This window comes from Galleria mellonella, unplaced genomic scaffold (genome assembly GCF_026898425.1).
Source record: "Galleria mellonella isolate WM207_F2 unplaced genomic scaffold, CSIRO_AGI_GalMel_v1 utg117, whole genome shotgun sequence".
NCBI classification, from domain to species: Eukaryota; Metazoa; Arthropoda; class Insecta; order Lepidoptera; family Pyralidae; genus Galleria; species Galleria mellonella.
Window position 1 is genome coordinate 1,147,273 of NW_026441980.1, and position 19,273 is coordinate 1,166,545.

At 33.6% G+C, this 19,273-nt stretch overlaps 1 protein-coding gene across 1 annotated transcript in view; it reads left to right on the forward strand.

Moving 5' to 3' along the window:
• Window positions 1-891: 891 nt before the first annotated feature.
• LOC113509566 (basic proline-rich protein) overlaps window positions 892-19,273 on the forward strand; it is a 44,825-nt gene continuing 26,443 nt past the window's right edge. Inside the window, exon 1 of the mRNA XM_052897396.1 lies at window positions 892-975. Within this exon, the coding sequence (XP_052753356.1) occupies window positions 973-975 (3 nt within the window). The 5' untranslated portion in view covers window positions 892-972. The remainder of the gene's footprint in view (window positions 976-19,273) is intronic.

A 19,273-nucleotide genomic window follows, 5' to 3' on the forward strand; every position in this document is an offset into this window, starting at 1 on the left:
TTATGTCCATGGTACTGCTCATGTCTATTGGCGACGGTTACCACTTTCCATCAGATGGGCCGTCAGCTTGTTTGCCATTCTAAGTTGTATAAAAATAAAACTTAGAATATTGGTAAGGGTTATATAAGATACTGTATTATTATATACATAGACAATTACAATAGGCCGATTAATTAATAACAATGGGAAGAAGCAAAAATCGATATAAAAGAAGAAAAAGGTTCTAAACTGGCGACCCTCCGCTAGATGGAGCTAGCTACGACTGCATATGTGTCTATGAATGCGGGTGACTTTCGATCATTCCTTTTGGTATTTTATGTAGCAGGATTATGTTCAACAGTAGTCGATTACTAGTTAAACCCATAAAATAATGGGGAAAGGGATTGTTAGTAATGGAGACTAAGAATCCCATTGCTGGCAATATACCCAACCAGGTCGACCTCCTCGCGGTTCCCCCTGGAAACTATCATGATTAATTCCAGATGAATTCATCATGATGGGCGAACTGGCCTGTTTTCAATCTCATCGATCACCCTTCACTGGTGCCACGCCAGCGTATCCCGTTAGCGCAGGCGGGGTTACCATTCCATTTTCATTCATTAAAAAAAACCCATAATATTTTATGGGATTTTTTTTGGGGGATGGGGAACCTATATTCGAGAATGTACAGTTGACTGCCATCACAATGATAATGACTTCATTGTTAGTAAAATGATTATAATTATAAATAATTTTCTCAAAAATATGCATTTTATAAGATATTTAATATCGAAAATCTCTTAATTTTATTGTTATGACCTTGTGAAACTTTCAGGATGCACAAAACTTTAAGCCTAAAACTATAGCGTACGAAGCTATATATTGTATGCGAGATGCGCACGCGCAGGTCAATACGTATTGACACGCGCGCAGAAGTAGCCGCGTCTAGTGTAGTGAACATGCAGTGTATGTGATAGAACAGCCCGAGGAAACATGGTGAGCTGATTTTTTTTATAATATCTAGATCTAGACAGACTAATTATATTAATGTAAAATATATATATATATATATATATATTTACATTAATTATAAAGCGAAAATTAAAAAAAAAAGTTCGAAAGCTCGTTTCTCGATAATGCTCAATCGGCTGTATAGATATGAATGAAATTTTTTACCCAGATAGTACCTACTAGTAGATTAATACATATAAATGGAATTATCCTAATTATTAGGCGAACAAAACCGTGGATTACAATTTCATATTCATAAAATCATTAATAAATAATAAGAATTCTTCAATTTTACCTATTATCAAAAAAAACAAATGATATGAACTTAAAAAGAGATCCGGACAGACTTGTACTGACAGAAATACCAAGATCAAACAAATACAAAAGAAACTGCCTTACTATGTGCGTTCATATATATAATAAAATTCCAAATAGATTTAAAGATTTGAATGTCACTTTATTTGGGAAAAGATTATATAACTAGTTAAAGGAACAGAATTTTTATGACATAAAAGATTTCCTTGGTAGACGTTTTTGACAATTAGTATTAACAAAAAATTTTGTATATCTAATAATGATTTATAATAGGAAACTTAATTTGCATGCTATATGACTTTAGCAGGACATGTGCACTTTTAAATATAATTATAACATCACTGTATACCATGTTTAAAGCAAATTTAATATTTACTACAACATGTTTTCTAACTGCATTGGGTTGACTGGAAGAGATCTCTGTCAGAGATAAGTCCACCCTTGCTCACAATATTTATAAATGCATTAACAATGTAATTTAAGTGCAATAAAGAATATATATATATATACTATTATTATTAAAGATATATTACAATAATAATTATTCTTATTTATAAAATATTAATAGATTTTTAGCCACAATCAGGCAGAAAATCTAAACATTCTAAGCTCCAAATATAATAAAATCTTTGAAATTCTTCTGCCAACTGTACGTATTATTTAAAAGAAAAAGTTTACATTATATTAATTAATTTCTTTCTTGTCTATGGTAAAAACAATTTGTTTTCAATCATTAAACCCATTTAAAGTCACTGTAATTGAATTTCAAGGTACGATAATCAACATAATCAATATCGTTATCGAATCATAAGTATCTCGTTAAAAAATCATCAAAAAATATAGCAATTAGAGTTAAATATATATGTAGCTGACAAAATCGTATATTACTGTGATTGAATGAGGCTAAGAGATGCGCGGGCATGTTGCAACCGAAGGCCGCGGAAAGGTTAGGCAGTTGACCGGTTACTGCAGATCTGCACTTGTTTGTTTGTTGTGAATTTATTCGTACAGTTAGTTTATTAAACTTTTAACAATTTTAATATAAATTAAAAAAAAATGTATACGAATGGAATCTAAACCACTTGCATCCTTTTAAGTGAGTGTTCGACATATGTCGAAAAGCAAAGAAAGATTTGACGTTCTCATAGTAACTTATTAAAATATCATTCACTTTTAATGTCCATATTAAAAGTGTAATGCACAAAAGCATATAAATAAACAAATAACTGAATAGATGGATGTACCTTTTTAATATGAGAGGCTTAGTTTTTGTCGTTTATGCAGTCATGTTAATATAAAAAAAAATTATGCAACTTAAAATGGCAATCAAGCTGCCGGCCCACCTGATAGTAAGTAGTAACCGTCACCTATCGACATGAGCAGTACCATGTTTCGCCCTAATACCCCCCATGCGTTGCTATTCCTGAGGACTCAAGTGTTATTCCTCTGCACCCAGTAAATTCACGCCATATCCCACCCTTCAAACCGAAACACAGCCATGCAAACACAACTGCTTCACAGTAGAAACCCGAATGGGACAGAGGTACCCAAGCAATCGACTTTTACAAAGTCTCCCTTTGGTAAAAAAAAACTTGCATTCCTTATCATCCTATCAGCCATTAACCGTCCACCCTTGGACACAGGCCTCCTTTTGGGTTTTGCAAAACATTGCAAAAACATGGCAAAATATTGCATTAAATGTTGAAAATTATTTAATACAATGTATGTCTTAAGCAATTAATAATTCTCAATTCATATTATTTATTATATCTTGAACATCGTTTCCTATTTTATATATATATATATTTTTTTTATATATCGATGTAATCTTATTGATTACTTTCGAGTCATGATCGTTACCATGATTATTTCATTGATTTCGCAATCTTTACATTTAGCTTTGAAATAATATGTTTAACATGCGTATTTATGTTAAAACATGATGTTTCAACATTTAACAATATATCAGTATACAATGTAAAAATATTTTATATAATATAACATTACACTGTTTGAGATTATTGACCTTTTGGTACCCAAGTTCAAATGACTGTGTGAACGGAGGATCATTCGTGTTTTCAGTGGTCTAAATGGAATACTAATTATTATAACAGAGGGAGACTTTGTACAAAAGTCGTTTGCTTGAGTACCTCTGTCCCATTCATGTTTAAATTGTAAAGCAGTTGTGTTTGCATGGCTGTGTTTCAGTTTGAAGGATGGGATATGACAGTAAATTTACCGGGTACATACGAGGAATAACACCTAAGTCCTCAGGAGTGGTAACGCATAGGGGGTATCATGGGCGAAACAGTATACTCTGTTATGTCCATGGTACTGCTCATGTCTATAGGCGACGGTTACCACTTTCCATCAGGTGGGCCGTCAGCTTGTTTGTCATTCTAAGTTGTATAAAAAAATATAATATTTTGTTTTATTGTATATTATAATACTCCTGGATTATTATATAAATCAAGAATGAATTTAAAATAACAAATATTTATTTATAACTTTAATGCAATAATTATATAAACTGCTGTTCATTTCAGCTTATATCGTAGATGTATATATATATATATATATATATATATATATATATATATATATATATATATATATATATATATATATATATATATATATCATGTTCGATTCAAACAAACCTCTTTCGCTTCTTGCGCATTCATTAATCCTTTCATACACGCTCGCCGCTTACGGGTACTTTTAATTTGGCTCTTCTTCAGTACGCCCCCTACCGACATCTCCATTCATTCTTGCTTATATATATCGTGTAAGAGTGACGAACTCTGGTATCAATTGTTTCTAGGACTTCGTTACAGCTCTCTGATGCCCTCTGATACTGCTGATGACAATTTTAAATGATGTAAGCGTGCATTTGAAATGATACAATCAATTGCAAGAACACATTCGATTTGAGACAAATTTGGTAATATTGCATTGCCACGAATTGGGCATGTCATGTCATTGTATTATTGTCACACGTCCATAACAAAACTTAGGAAGTTAGTGTGACATTGACACAGTTCTCATCCGTAGCCTGAAGTCAACTCCTCGCGGGCTAAAAATAAAAGAGGCATTCCTTGTTAACCTCAAGATTAATCTACGATAGTTATCATGCCTCATTATGTCAAAACAACAAGTCGCTGCGAATAAATATAAACTGGTGGTTATTTGATTCCTACAAACACTGTAAATGGGCAAATATTTTTTTTATACCACTGAGGTGGCAAACAAGCATACGGCCCACCTGATGGTAAGCGGTTACCGTAGCCTATGAACGCCTGCAATACCAGAGGTATTATGCGCGCGTTGCCGACTTTGAAGAAACCTCTTTACCCCCCTTTTGAAGAATCCCATGCTGTAGTCTATTGGGAAAACCTCGGCAGGGAGCTCATTCCATAACCTGATTTTTATCATTGATAATTTTGATCATTATATCAGCCTGTTCACTGCTGAACATAAGCCTCCCCCTTGGGGGGTTTTTCCAGTAGTTGCCACCCTTGGCAGGCGGATTGGTAACCGCAGTTAGGCTTTAGAGATATATTAAGATGGACGCTGCCGCCCACCCCTCGCCTTCCCTTAGTTGCCTCTTACGACACCCACAGGAAGGAAGGGGTGGGATATTCTACGCCGGGACCACACGACCACATATATGTATATTTATTAGCAATTTAAATATAACACTTGCCAAATATTATTGTAACACGCGATGTCAAAGAAATATGGAGCAATCGATGGCATTCGCCTTTGATATTTGCACGGTTCTATTGAAAATCGAAACCAATAAAAACAAGTTTTGGTAATCATGAATTATGATTATAAATCTTTAAAATTTATATTAATATTATTACAAAATTATTTTGTAACTTTAATAAAACTTTGTAATATTTAGTGTTTAGTTATTCATTTAAAATTTCTTTTGTCACGAATAAATGAGTGAATGAAAACTTTTTACTGTTTTATTCAAAGAATGATACAGATTATAAAGCTTAACAATATATACATAAACATAATTAATACTTAATTACATAAAAACAAGAAAAAGAGGCAACAATGGGCGGCCTTATCGCTAAAAGGCAACAATGGGCGGCCTTATCGCTAAGAGGCAACAATGGGCGGCCTTACCGCTAAATAGTTATCTCTCCCAGGCAACCTTAGAATGGAGTATCTGGTAAAGGCGTAATGGAAAAACAAAAAGACTAAATTTCTTTTATCATGTTTGTCTGAAATTATATTTTTAATGTCTGAATATGATGCTTCTAGTGCTTCTAACTATTATTATAATGGATTTCAATTACTATTTTGCTTCAAAATATAAATACTGGACATATTTTATAATGTTAGATACATTCGCAAATAAAGAAACGAAGCAAATCTTTTACTAGGACTAAGAACAAAATATACTTGTAAATTGGCAACATTTTTTTTCTATATATATTATCTAAATTTGAGTTAAACTCGTCTTTGTACATTTGCTTAGATGCCTCTGTCATATTTTTATCTATTATTAGTATGTACATAAACTTTATAATAAGCATTTTTCTATACAATTACCGCACAGTTCGTAAGGCAATTTCAGCTGAGAAACACGAGCAAATACGAAGTTGTTGCTTTTTTTTTTAATATAAATTAAGAAGAAGGTTTATCAATATTTTGAAACATCTATGAGACATTTTAAGACACAGAGACTTACGTATACGTAAACTTTAAACCGATTTGAATGTTTTATTATCGTTACCAAATTTAATTTTATGAAGGTGTAGTGAATTAAAGGTGTAGGCGCGTAAAATTATCTCTATACGTCCTTTATTCTTTATTATAAAAATATTCTATTTGTCAAAAATACAGATTCGTTTATGTGACGGGCTTAAATGTTGAATCTCGTATAGAAACTAATAAAATGCGCAATTCTAATTGCTTTACCATAAAAACTTGATAAATGCAGGATATAGTAATTAAGTACCATGTACAACTTAGTTCTTACATATACAACATTGGAGCTTTGATACAGAATTAATAGTCTTTGAATATAACTTGTATATGTCACTAAAATATGCCAGCGTTAACTGTTTTTTTTTTATACAACTTAGAATGGCAAACAAGCTGACGGCCCACCTGATGGAAAGTGGTAACCGTCGCCTATAGACATGAGCAGCACCATGGACATAACAGAGTATACTGTCTCGCCCATGATAGCCCCTAAGTGTTGCCATTCCTCAGGCCTCAGATTTACGTCGAAAAGTGATGAACGTCGTAAAGTCGATTGCTTGGGTACCTCTATCCCATTCGTGTTTCAACCGTGAAGCAGTTGTGTTTGCATGGCTGTGTTTCGGTTTGAAGGGTGGGATGTGGCGTTAATTTACTGGGTACAGAGGAATAACACCTGAGTCCTCAGAAATGGCAACGGAAGGGGGGTATCAGGGGCGAAACAGTATGCCCATGATCACCTGCAATACCACCTGCAGTACTCCTTACCCCCTTTTGAAGAACCCCAATAATAATAATAAATTCTAGTGTTTTTTATAATTTCTATTGTAAAAAACACTAGATATTGTGATTGTACTGCGCGTGAGTGTACACCAGTGGTAAATGGCGCAAGACAGGTAGCGGCATCTCGTCAGTTATGAAATTTTGATTGGCAGATATTTTGTTCAGAAGACAATGTGCGTCAGACTTCAGATTTGCCTATTGTAATTTTATAATGACCCGAAAAACGTCAATTTACCCCTATGCTATACCTCTGTATCCTGTAAACTCAAACCGAAACACAGCCATGGGCGATACAGTATACTCTGTTATGTCCATGGTACTGCTCATGTCTATAGGCGACGGTTACCGCTTTCCATCAGGTGGGCCGTCAGCTTGTTTGCCATTCTAAGTTGTATAAAAAAAAATGTATATATTTACATTTTCCAAGGATAAAGCGTACAAGTACTAAGGAATGTATTAACAAATGAATTTCACGTATAAAACATCTATTTCACAATTTTCATTGTCTATTGGTTTATCTAAATTTTTTTACAGCATATGTATATACTAGGAAGAAATTATTGAAAGAAGTAAGTATATGTAAAGGAAAAATATCTCTCAAAACACAAAAGAGACCACAGTCTGTACGTATCCGTTTACATTGTGTTTTGTTGCGTTGTAACATAGAGCAAACGATATTTTCCTGTGCAAAATTACCTCACAATACTGTCTAGGAATGTTCGTAATACTTATGCAAATATAACTGGCCACTGGCACCAAATAGAACCTTTTTAAGAACCACTTACACTGTCATGAAAGTTTGCGTATGTTGCGAATTTTATATTTTACACTGTTATAACAATAATTTAATTTATTATGACGAATATTTACTAAATTTGTTTATAAAAAATCTATGAGTTCCTTTTGAATGAGTTGTGGGAGTGCTTCATCATCATCGTTATCACCTTTGACCACTATAGTTACTTTATTAGTATTACAATGTATTGTCTTGTATATATGTATGTTTATATATTACATGTATATTTTTATGATATATATTTATATATGTAAGTAATATTTATGTAATATATTTGTTTAAATGTAATTGTATGATATATAAATACCTCTGTAACTATTTACTCACAATTTTTTTTATTATTCCTTGAACAATGTTCCACGCTGAGCTTCGACCTTTTTGTATTGCTGCAAATCACACTTAATAACACAATTTTATAAATCTTATGTTGTATTATGTATTTTTAATGGGAGATAATGGAATGGTAACCCCACCCGCGCTATCGGTATACACCGGCGGGGCACCAGTGAAGGATGATAGGTGAGGATGAAGCAGGTCAGTTAGCCCATCGTGACGAATTCAACAAGAATTGTTCACGATGGTTTCCAGGGGGAACCACGTGGAGGTCGACCTGACAGGATATATTGCTAAGAATGGGGCTATTTGACCCATTACTAACAATCCCTTTCCCCCCTGTATTGTGTGTGATTAGTAACAAACAAATAAACGAAATATCTATCTATCTATCTATTTTTCACCGCATAGTTACATTTATGTTCTTACGAAAATTGACTGGGAGGGGATGCTATTTGACATTCATTTATAGCCGTAAATTTTTACTAAACATTTTTTTGTAATTAAGTCGATAATGAACGAATAAATAAATAATCTCCAGATATAATTTGCTCAGTAAAATAACAAATTTAATCGTGACAAAACCAATATAGACTAGTCACTACTCTTATTTTAAGTTAAATAAACCAATCGAATAGACATCATAATTTCATAGACACGTTAGATTTAAAATATTTCAATTTACCTACCTTTTTGTCAGCACTTGCATGTGAAGAAGAAAACTTAAGTAGACTTTCCATTTTCACATGTAAATTTAAACTTTCTGCGTAAAAAAAGTCTGCTTCAATTGTTATAAAATTAATACGAGACTAACATGTTAGATAGCAAAAGCAGTCATCAAAATCGGTTGGTAAACTTTATATTATTAGTATTAAATCGAAATTATGTAATCATCTGTCTACATCTACCATTTATTTTGTTATTTTAACTCGTACTTATTAAAACTAATATTGTAAGAGAAAATATTACATTGTTTGGTTTTAATGAATAAACTAAAAAAAAAATACTCAATTGATTTTAAAAACTCTTCCTCCTCTCCTATAGAAATATATTAAGGAATAACATCGACTAAACATTATTTTGGAAATTTCTATCTACTCGTGCGGAGCCAGACCGGATCATTAGTCAATAATAATAGTTAATTATACAGTTTTCAAATACAAATAAATATAATCGCGTCCCTTATATCCGCCATATTACAATAAATTTAAAATCGTACTTATGTATTGTAGCATACATAAAAGAGATTATGACCGACTAGAACGATGTTTGACTCCGCTATGTAGAACATGACATATTGGTTGTGCTCGTAAACTGTTCGAGTTGCCCCGAACGCAATGTGTACCCGTGTCATCACGGCGCGCCATCGGCGTACAATGCGAGATGTCAGTACAGATAGTGTCGTGCTGCGCTCTTTGTTTGGCTAGACGACACTGTCGCGCACACAAGTGTAATGGAAAAATAAATAATAAAAAAAAAAGCAAGTAAACTTAAGCATATTTGAATTTTATATTTTTTTATTTTACGGCTGATTCAGAATTTTAGCTGAGAAGAACGAACAAGATATTCAGCTGTTGCTTTGTTACAAAAATTATTGCGTTTACTTGACTGTGTATCAGTTTGAAGGATATAGCAGTAAATTTACAGGGTACAGAGGCGTAGCACTTTAGTCCTCAGAGATGACAACGCATGGGTGGGTATCATGGGCGAAACAGTATACTTTGTTACGTCCACGGCCCTGCTCATATCTATAGGCGACGGTTACCACTTTCCATCAGGTGAGCCGTCAGCTTGTTTGCCATTCTAAGTTGCAAAAAAAACCTATCCCGACTCCGCACGAATAGATAGAAACTAATATATAGCATTTATTACTCGCTGTTAATGTGGCTTACTATAGTTGAAAGAATTTTCAAAACTGACAAAATTGTTCTTGAGTTTATCCATTATAAAAAAAAAACAAACCAAAATACAAAAAGTCGGATCTTTCCTCTTTTTATTATTAATATAGATGGAGATGAATTCGTATAAATACCAACTACTAAGCAATAATTAGTATAAAAATAAACGTCCAAATATTTACAGGACCATAATCATATTTAGGGTAGCCAGTGATATTAGTCGAATGTTGCCATTGTAAAAATTAAAACTGAAATGTTTACCTTTTGCATGCTATATCATAATCCAAGGCAAAGAGATAAGGCTCTATCAAATTTGGACCAAGACGAAGTATTTTATAATAATTAAAATCGGTTCTGTTACAACAGAGATGTCACGTAACGTATACAATAAATACATACATAAAATAAAAATTACAATCAACAACAAGAATGATTTTAAATTAATATTTTATATGTTTTTATAACCATTAATCATATTAACATATTCAATTTGATAATAGCAACTAGATAGACACGAGTATATTACTAGATAAAGATATTGTAAATGGTCATGTTATGCGCAGTTGTTAGATTTTTTTTCCATTACTAACAGTACAGCATGCAGAATTCTTATCTTGGAATCTATTCATTACTCGTTCAAAACATCCTGTTTTAAATTCCGAACGTACCTACTAACATTTTTATGTCTCAATTATCGTATTAATAATGTTAATTATTATAAAAAAAAAAAATAAGCAAAACACGTTTAAACGGCAGAAATAAAGAGGTTTCAATTGTGAACGCATATTAATAAATAAATGTAATGTTTCGTGAATGCCTTACCTTGTAAATATTTGAATTTAGAATTCGAATTTACATATTGTAAATGTTTAAATTTGGAACTGTTATTTACATTTGAAGTTTGCTTCGAAACAAAATTTTTTGTGATCTGTAAAGGAGGGTTTTGGTCAAAAAAATTAATATTGAATTAACATAAAAGTAAACACAAACAAAAAGAATTATGAAAATCAGTTCAGAATTGACGACGTGGTCACATAACGTAATCACAAAAAAAGTTACTATCCACACTATGCCTCAACATTCTATATTTTTGTCTTAGTCCTTCAAACCAAAATAAAGCCGTGCAAGTTGCTACATGGTCACAAATGGGTTAGAGGTATCTAAGCTGATAACTTATGTACCAAGTCTGTCTATGCTATATTTTTTTATACCACTGAGGTGGCAAAAAAGTATACGGCCCACCTTATGGTAAGTGGTTACCGTAGCCCATGATCACCTGCAATACCACCTGCAGTACTCCTTACCCCCTTTTGAAGAACCCCAATAATTATAATAAATTCTAGTGTTTTTTATAATTTCTATTGTAAAAAACACTAGATATTGTGATTGTACTGCGCGTGAGTGTACACCAGTGGTAAATGGCGCAAGACAGGTAGCGGCATCTCGTCAGTTATGAAATTTTGATTGGCAGATATTTTGTTCAGAAGACAATGTGCGTCAGACATCAGATTTGCCTATTGTAATTTTATAATGACCCGAAAAACGTCAATTTACCCCTATGCTATACCTCTGTATCCTGTAAACTCAAACCGAAACACAGCCATGGGCGATACAGTATACTCTGTTATGTCCATGGTACTGCTCATGTATATAGGCGACGGTTACCACTTTCCATCAGGTGGGCCGTCAGCTTATTTGCCATTTTAAGTTGTATAAAAAAAATGCAAATACAACTGCTTCACGATAGAAACACTAATGGGACAGAGGTGCCCGAGGAAACGACTTTTGTACAAATTCTCCCTCTGATTTTCATTTAAGCTATTTAGCATCATGGTATTATCACAGGCGAAGACACGGGATACTGCCAGTTATATACTCGAATAAGTGTTATTCCTAACATTGTTTTACTCAAACCCCTTATTAAATACATGCATATAATGTATAGAAATCATTTAAACTACAATTAAATATACAATAGTTTGAACTGGGGGGAAAGGGATTGTTAGTAATGGAGACTGAGAATCCCATTGCTAGCAATATACCCAACCAGGGCGACCTCCTCGCGGTTCCCCCTGGGAACTATCATGGTTAATTCCTGATGAATTCATCATGATGGGCTAACTGGCTTGTTTTTATTATCATCTATCACCCTTCACTAGTGCTCCGCCAGCGTATCCCGTTAGCGCAGGCGGGGTTACCATATCATTTTCATCCATCAAAAAAAAGAAAATAGTTTGAACTGTGCGAGCAACGAATCTACAACAGTCGAATGGCTAGACAGTATGTTAAACCGCTACACCGCCAAGGTCATACATAAAGTCATAAAATTTAATTTATTCCACCAGATGCCATTCACAATGAAGATCACTCCAAATTAGGTGTGGTTATTATGATGTCATTTGAGAATCTAGAATTTGTCAGTGGGTGTTCCATATACCACTGGTTTCATATATAATATAAAGTTAGTAAAACTCTCAAATTATTTACAGTAATAATAATAATAATTATTATTATTTAAGAAAGATACAGTTGCATAAGGTACAATTTACAATGTTTACAATTTACATTCAACGAGGAAATATCTGCATTACCATCAGTCCCCAAACTAGGCCGGACCTGTATCTTGGGGACTATGAGTGCGGTTACCTATTTAGTACACTTTATTTACAAAAAAAAATAAGGAAAAGTATGTGAAAAGGCGAGTACATGTGTGTGTGCGTGCGTGCGTACGTGCGTGCGTACGTGCGTGCGTGCTTGCGTGCGTGCGTGCGAGCGTGCGTGCGTGCGTGTGTGTGTGTGCGTGCGCGCGCGCGCGTGTGTATGTTGTGTATAAGTGAGTGAGTACGTACGTGCATGCTTGTGCATTCGTGCATAAGTAGGTACGTGCGTATATGTATGTGCACAGTCAGGATCAGGGTTTCATGAAATTCTCAGTTTCCTCATAACTTAATGAAAGTAAATAATTTTTTACAAGTCTATTAGCCTGTGTTGAGCCAGTGTCTCCATATAAATACTTCTCAAGAGACAGGTAAATTTTTTTATTCATATGTGCGTCAATAGGGTTTTTTTTTATTGGATGATAATGGAATGGGAACCCCACCCGCGCCATCGGTATACGCCGGCGTGGCACCAGTGAAGGATGATAGGTGAGGATGAAGCAGGTCAGTTAGCCCATCGTGACGAATTCAACGAGAATTGTTCGCGAAGGTTTCCAGGGGGACCCACGTGGAGGTCGACCTAATAGGGCATACTGCTAGCAATGGGGCTGTCAAACTCCATTGTTAACAATCCCTTCCCCCCCCCCCATAGGGTTACCATAATGTACTAATCGAAATATGGGAGAATATTGTAAAGTTGAAAAAATAAAAACAATATAAAATTCTTAAGAATATATTTAAACGAATAAAGTAATGAATGAGTGAATGAGTATACTTTATTTGCATTATACAATATAGTAAATAAGCAAGACAATTAACCTTGCTTGGGTACCTCTGTCCCATTCGTGTTTCTACCGTGAAGCAGTTGTGTTTGCATGGCTGTATTTCGGTTTGAAGGGTGGGATATGGCGTGAATTTACTGGGTACAGAGGAATAACACCTGATTCCTCAGGAATTGCAACACATGGGGGTATCATAGGCGAAACAGTATACTCTGTTATGTGCATGGTACTGCACATGTCTATAGGCGACGGTTACCACTTTCCATCAGGTGGGTCGTCAGCTTGTTTGGCATTCTAAGTTATATAAAAAAAAAAACGATACAATTGTATAAGTACAGTAAGGCGGTCTTATTGCATAGAGCGAGAAAAAAAAACAATATAATAATAGTGTATAATGATTTATACTGATGCTTATCTTTACCGATTACTATAATTTATATCCAAGTATAAATATATGTTTTCTTTTCAAAGGCATTCGTAATTGTCATTATTTTAATATAGCAGCTATATTAACATTCGCTGATCCGATTTGATTCTTTTTTTCCATAAAAACAAAACGCGCCCTTTTTTCAGTGTTGCAAGCAATTAGATTGAAAGTTTCCCAAAGCTAGTATTTTTTTTTATTTCATCATAACAGCCTTTAACTGTCCACTGCTGAACATAAGCCTCCCTTTTGGGGGGTTTTGCCAATAGGTGCCACATTTGACAGGCGGGTTGGCAACCGCAGTTAGGCTTTGGAGATGTTTTAAGAGGGACGCTGCTGCCCATCCCTCATCCTCCCTTAGTCGCCTCTTACGACACTCATAGGAAAGAAAATGGTCGTATATCTCCAATTTATGTTTCAATAGAACTTTAATGAAAATTAATTAGGGAGATTTTGTACAAAAGTCGATTGCTTGAGTATCTATGTCCCATTCGTGTTTCAACCGTAAAGCATTGTGTTTGCATGGCTGTGTTTCGGTTTGAAGGGTAGGATATGGCGTGAATTTACTGGGTACAGATGAATAACACCTGAGTCCTCAGGAATGGCAACGCATGGGGGGCATATCATGGGCGAAACAGTATACTCTGTTATGTCCATGGTACTGCTCATGTTTATAGGCGACGGTTACCACTTTCCGTCTGGTGGGCCGTCAGCTTGTTTGCCATTCTATGTTGTATAAAAAAAAATTAAACAAAAGAATAATTGCATTGACCATAAGACAGTCTGTTATTGTCCATAGTATAATGAAGAAAAAAACGATAAATTCTGCTTATTTCACAACTTTAACTAAACTTGATTACTTTTTTTTAATAGAAAATAATTTTAACATGGTTGTCTCTTCTCTGGTTATGGCTATATTATAAATAACTACCATCAGTTAATTATAATATAGCAATAACCAGTTAATTATAATTTATAGTATCTGTAAACATTTTTATGTTACAATAAATTATTTTATAGTTATATTGACATTTGTAAATACCTATAGCGGTTAAGTAGTCCACGGCCTTGTGGGTCAGTTTCACCGATGAAGATGGTGCGGTGACGTCACACGCCTCGCCGCTGCAATTCGCAACAAAAACTGGCGGACAATCGTAGTGAAAAGTGATTAACTTACCCATAATCCAGTGGTCGAACGTCTTTAATATTCCCCGCACGAATACATGATAATTTTGTCTAGACACGCCTGTTGGACAACTGAGAGGATTAGACATTTTTTAAACTGTGCCTGTAACCAGCTGTTTTAAAACTGTTTCCGGATAAGATTGTTGTTAAGCGTTGTTGTAATTATTTGTTGTTAAGCGTGTTGAGTCTCCCATCCGAGAAATAGGTATAGGCGACCCGCACGCATGCTAAAGGTAAGGAGTTAAGGGGCCGCCTAAAAATCAGCGCTATATAGGTACATCTCGCTGGAGCTGTACATATATAGCAACAGCTGAGGCGGCTCCTATTACCAGCAACATTAATTGTTTTTTTTTTCCTTTTTCCTTTTTCACTGCTTCACGAGCTTCCGCAACCCCCTTGTAGAGGCTCGGGGACCCCCCAAAGGGTCGCGACCCACACTTTGAAAAACACTGCTCTAGCATATATCGTTAGGGCGGGCGGGGATTTCATTCCTTCCATTCACCCAAAACAAAAAACTGTCTACTGCTAAACATAGGTTTACCACTATAGAGAGGTTTTGCTAGTAGTTGCCACACTTGGTAAGCGAGTTAGCATCCGTAGTTAGGCTATTGCTGACGTTTTAAGCGCATCCTCTCATAAATATGTACTAAAATATTTCCTCATCAAATTTAAAATCAGACTTTAACGTTAAACATATGAAATACGCGGTGTGTTTCATAAAACATGAAATATTCATTGTAGCAGAAGCGCAATGTCCGATACGTCGACTTGTGAAACCCTTGTAAAGATTTGAGATTACAAAATCGATGGATTCACCGTAAGTATTACGGGTGACTCGTCGACCTTCGTAATGATATATGTCATTAGTGGTAATATTAAGTCCGATCGTCATAAAAAAAAAAGTCGCATTGACTTTGTAATCTTTTTATTTTTATCTACATATAATTATAAATATGTATATGTGAATGTAAAACATATTTTTCATGTAACTTTATAGATATAAAAATCTCGTGTCACGCTGTTTGTGATTGCACTCTTCCGAAACGACTTGACCGATTTTTTTGGTAGCTATAAAAAAAGGTCGTATATTTCATATCGTTATTAGATAAGGGTGTCGGTATCTATATAGCTATATCTGTGCCGGGACTTACACGTCTAAAAATTGGACATATTTAAAAAAATATACAGTTTAAGCAGTATTAAGCAGTAAGGTTCTTTCTTTTTTTATACAACTTAGAATGACAAACAAGCTGACGGTTCACCTGATGGAAAGTGGTAACCGTCGCCTATAGACATGAGCAGTACCATGGACATAACAGAGTATACTGTTTCGCCCATGATACCTACCCATGCGTTGCCATTCCTGAGGACTCAGGTGTTATTACTCTGTAGCCAGTAAATTCACGCCATATCCCACCCTTCAAACCGAAACACAGCCATGCAAACACAACTGCTTCACGGTTGAAACACGAATGGGACAGAGGTACCCAAGCAATCGACTTCTTCATGAGTATTTATTTATATGGAAGATATAGATATCCAATTTAAACATTTAGGTTTTTTTTCTACAAATATTCTCTATAAAACTAATAAAAAAAAATCTTAAAAAATAAATAGCTAATTTAAAATCCACACAAGGATTTCCGCTTTCATATGAACACAGAGTGACCACAAAGGTTTTGAATTAGTCTCAAGAATGCTAAATATCAATATTTAAAATAAATCGGACGCCTACTGGCTTCGGCTGCATTCGAACAGCTGTACTTTATCACTTCAGCAATAAAGATCAAAATACAATAAAATCGTGTTGGTAAAATATGCAAATTGATATTGTGACGAAGATGTCAATGTCAGCATATTTCAATGTTGTATATTAAACAAATATGTCAAAGGTTGATGAGGATGCTTCTTTGAGTGCGGAAGAACAATGTTGATCAATAAATCAGTATCCTTATTACTAATGCGATAAGGTACACTTTCGCTCCTTCAGTTAGCATTACGTCATAGACACTTGTTTAAAAATGTTATCCAGAAATTAAATCAATACAAAAGAACGCTTTAAACTTGAACTTTGACGATTAAATATTTAATTGATCAGTTTTCTTATACAATTTAACATAATAAAATAATGATAATAAAACAAAGTACCGTAAAATTGATATTTGGTAGATAATCACTTACCATTAAATTTATTCAAAGAATTTTAAATATTACTTCTTGATAAAATTTTAATGTTATTATAACGAACTTAAATTGTAGTAATGCTTTAATATCATTACTTCCTAAACCACTGAGCTAGGTTTTTTTTTATGGGTGACAATGGAATGTTAACCTTGTCAGTGCTATCTTCTATTTGCTCCCTTTTAACTAAAGGTTGCCTGTATGAGATTAATCTAGTGATAAGATCGCCTTTTGTACCTTTATGTATATATTTTCATCTGTAAATTCTGTATTTCATTTGAATTTTCTTATTGTCATTGTATATTTTTATATTTTTGGTGCAAAAAAAGATTAATAAGTAAAAATAAATCGTGAAGCACTAGTGAAAAATAATAGGTAAGGATAGAAACAAATCAGTTAACTTGTCACGATGAATTCACTTGGAATTAAGCACGATAGTTTTCAGGGGAGCCCGTGAGAAGGTGGACTAGCATCACCATTACTGGCAATAGGTATATCTTGTATTATTATTGTCAGGTCGACCTCCACGTGGTATCCCCTAGAAATCATGCTGAAATCCAGGTGAATTCATCATGATGAGCTAATTGACCTGCCTTTTCGTTCTCACCTATCATCCCTCAGTGGTACCCCGCAGTGGTACCAGCGAATAGCGTAAGCACAAACTAAATAAATAAGTAAATAAAAAAATTTTGACTTAAATATCTTAAAAAAATAGTTCTTATGGATCCTAATTATAAAGAGGATATCAAATTGAAATTTTTACTTTGAAGACAGGTTTAGAGAAATTGCGTCCTAAAATCGACCGTTTTGTCTCTTATTTTAATTAACTTAAAAGACTCAAAATTTTAATGTCTGATTATCAAACGGGCTGTATGAGTGTGTACCACCTTTGAGATATAAAAAATATACTTGTGCAACTCAATTATCTGTATAAATTAAATTAAATTTTCACGACATATCCAATGTGTAGAACAGTTAAAGAATTCTTCTCAGATTTCTGATGATTCTGTTATAGTTTACATTATATTGAGCGATTATATACACTAAAACTCGCTTGCCTTCTTTTCGCAATATCGAACAGGTAGCCAAAAAGGTCATATAAAAATAATATATCAATGATTATAATCGATTATATCATATATTACGTAATAATATTAAAAAAAAAAAAAACTAGTTCATTATATCTATTAAAATTAGGTAGTTCTTTATCTATTAAATAATAGTTCTGTTAAAAAATTTTATATTTAATTTTTATTCAAAAAAATATGACATTAATGACCAGAAAACCTGATATTTAATTTGGATAGACATTTTAAATAGCATCAGCTCTCTTAAAACCTATTTCAGGTATTAAAGATACAATAAAACGCTATCCAAGGTCAATATGTATAATAACTTTAACATATGAATAGTTTAAACTCCTTCACTTATAAAGTCGACAATTTTTTTCTTTTATTTTATTTTATTTACAGCCAGGATGGCTGATTTTAAGTTTATAATAAAGATTTTTAAATCGTACTTTTTTTATAAATCTACTGCCCACTTCGGAATGCAATATCAGCTGAGAACAATCAAAAGACAAAGCTGTTACTTTTTTTTCAAATAAAAGTTAACTTTACAACAAAAAAAAAACATGACTGGATAAAATTACTATATACAAACTTTATAATCATAAAATTAAAAAAAAGCTGCATTACTACAATCAATCACAGTATTCTTGTATTTGTTCTAGTCGACACACAACCAAAACTACTAAGTATAGAAAACTGAGATTTAAAACATAGGTCTCTTTTATCACATAAACATCCGGCAAGAAAGGATTTTTAATAATTCAAAAATTTTAATAATTTCAATTCCAATTTAAATAGGAAAAACAATAGCACGCGTGTAAAGCCTGCGAGCAAGAGTTACTTGTTTATATAGCTTTATTGTAATTGTTTCTTAGTTTAATAACTTGAACGATAATTTTACTTTATAATAAAAAATCGAATAAAATTAATTCAAAAGAACTGTCTACATTGACATGAAATTGTCAAAGATGTCTCGTACAATATACACAAAAAAAAAAATAGGGACGAATCGAAAACCTGCTTTTCAAAGTCGATAAAAATACGAAACTTAATTCTTGGCTTTAATTTTCTCCATCTTTCTCCTTCTTCATACTTCTTATATCTCCACTTTTCTATGGATTATTTGGACTATCT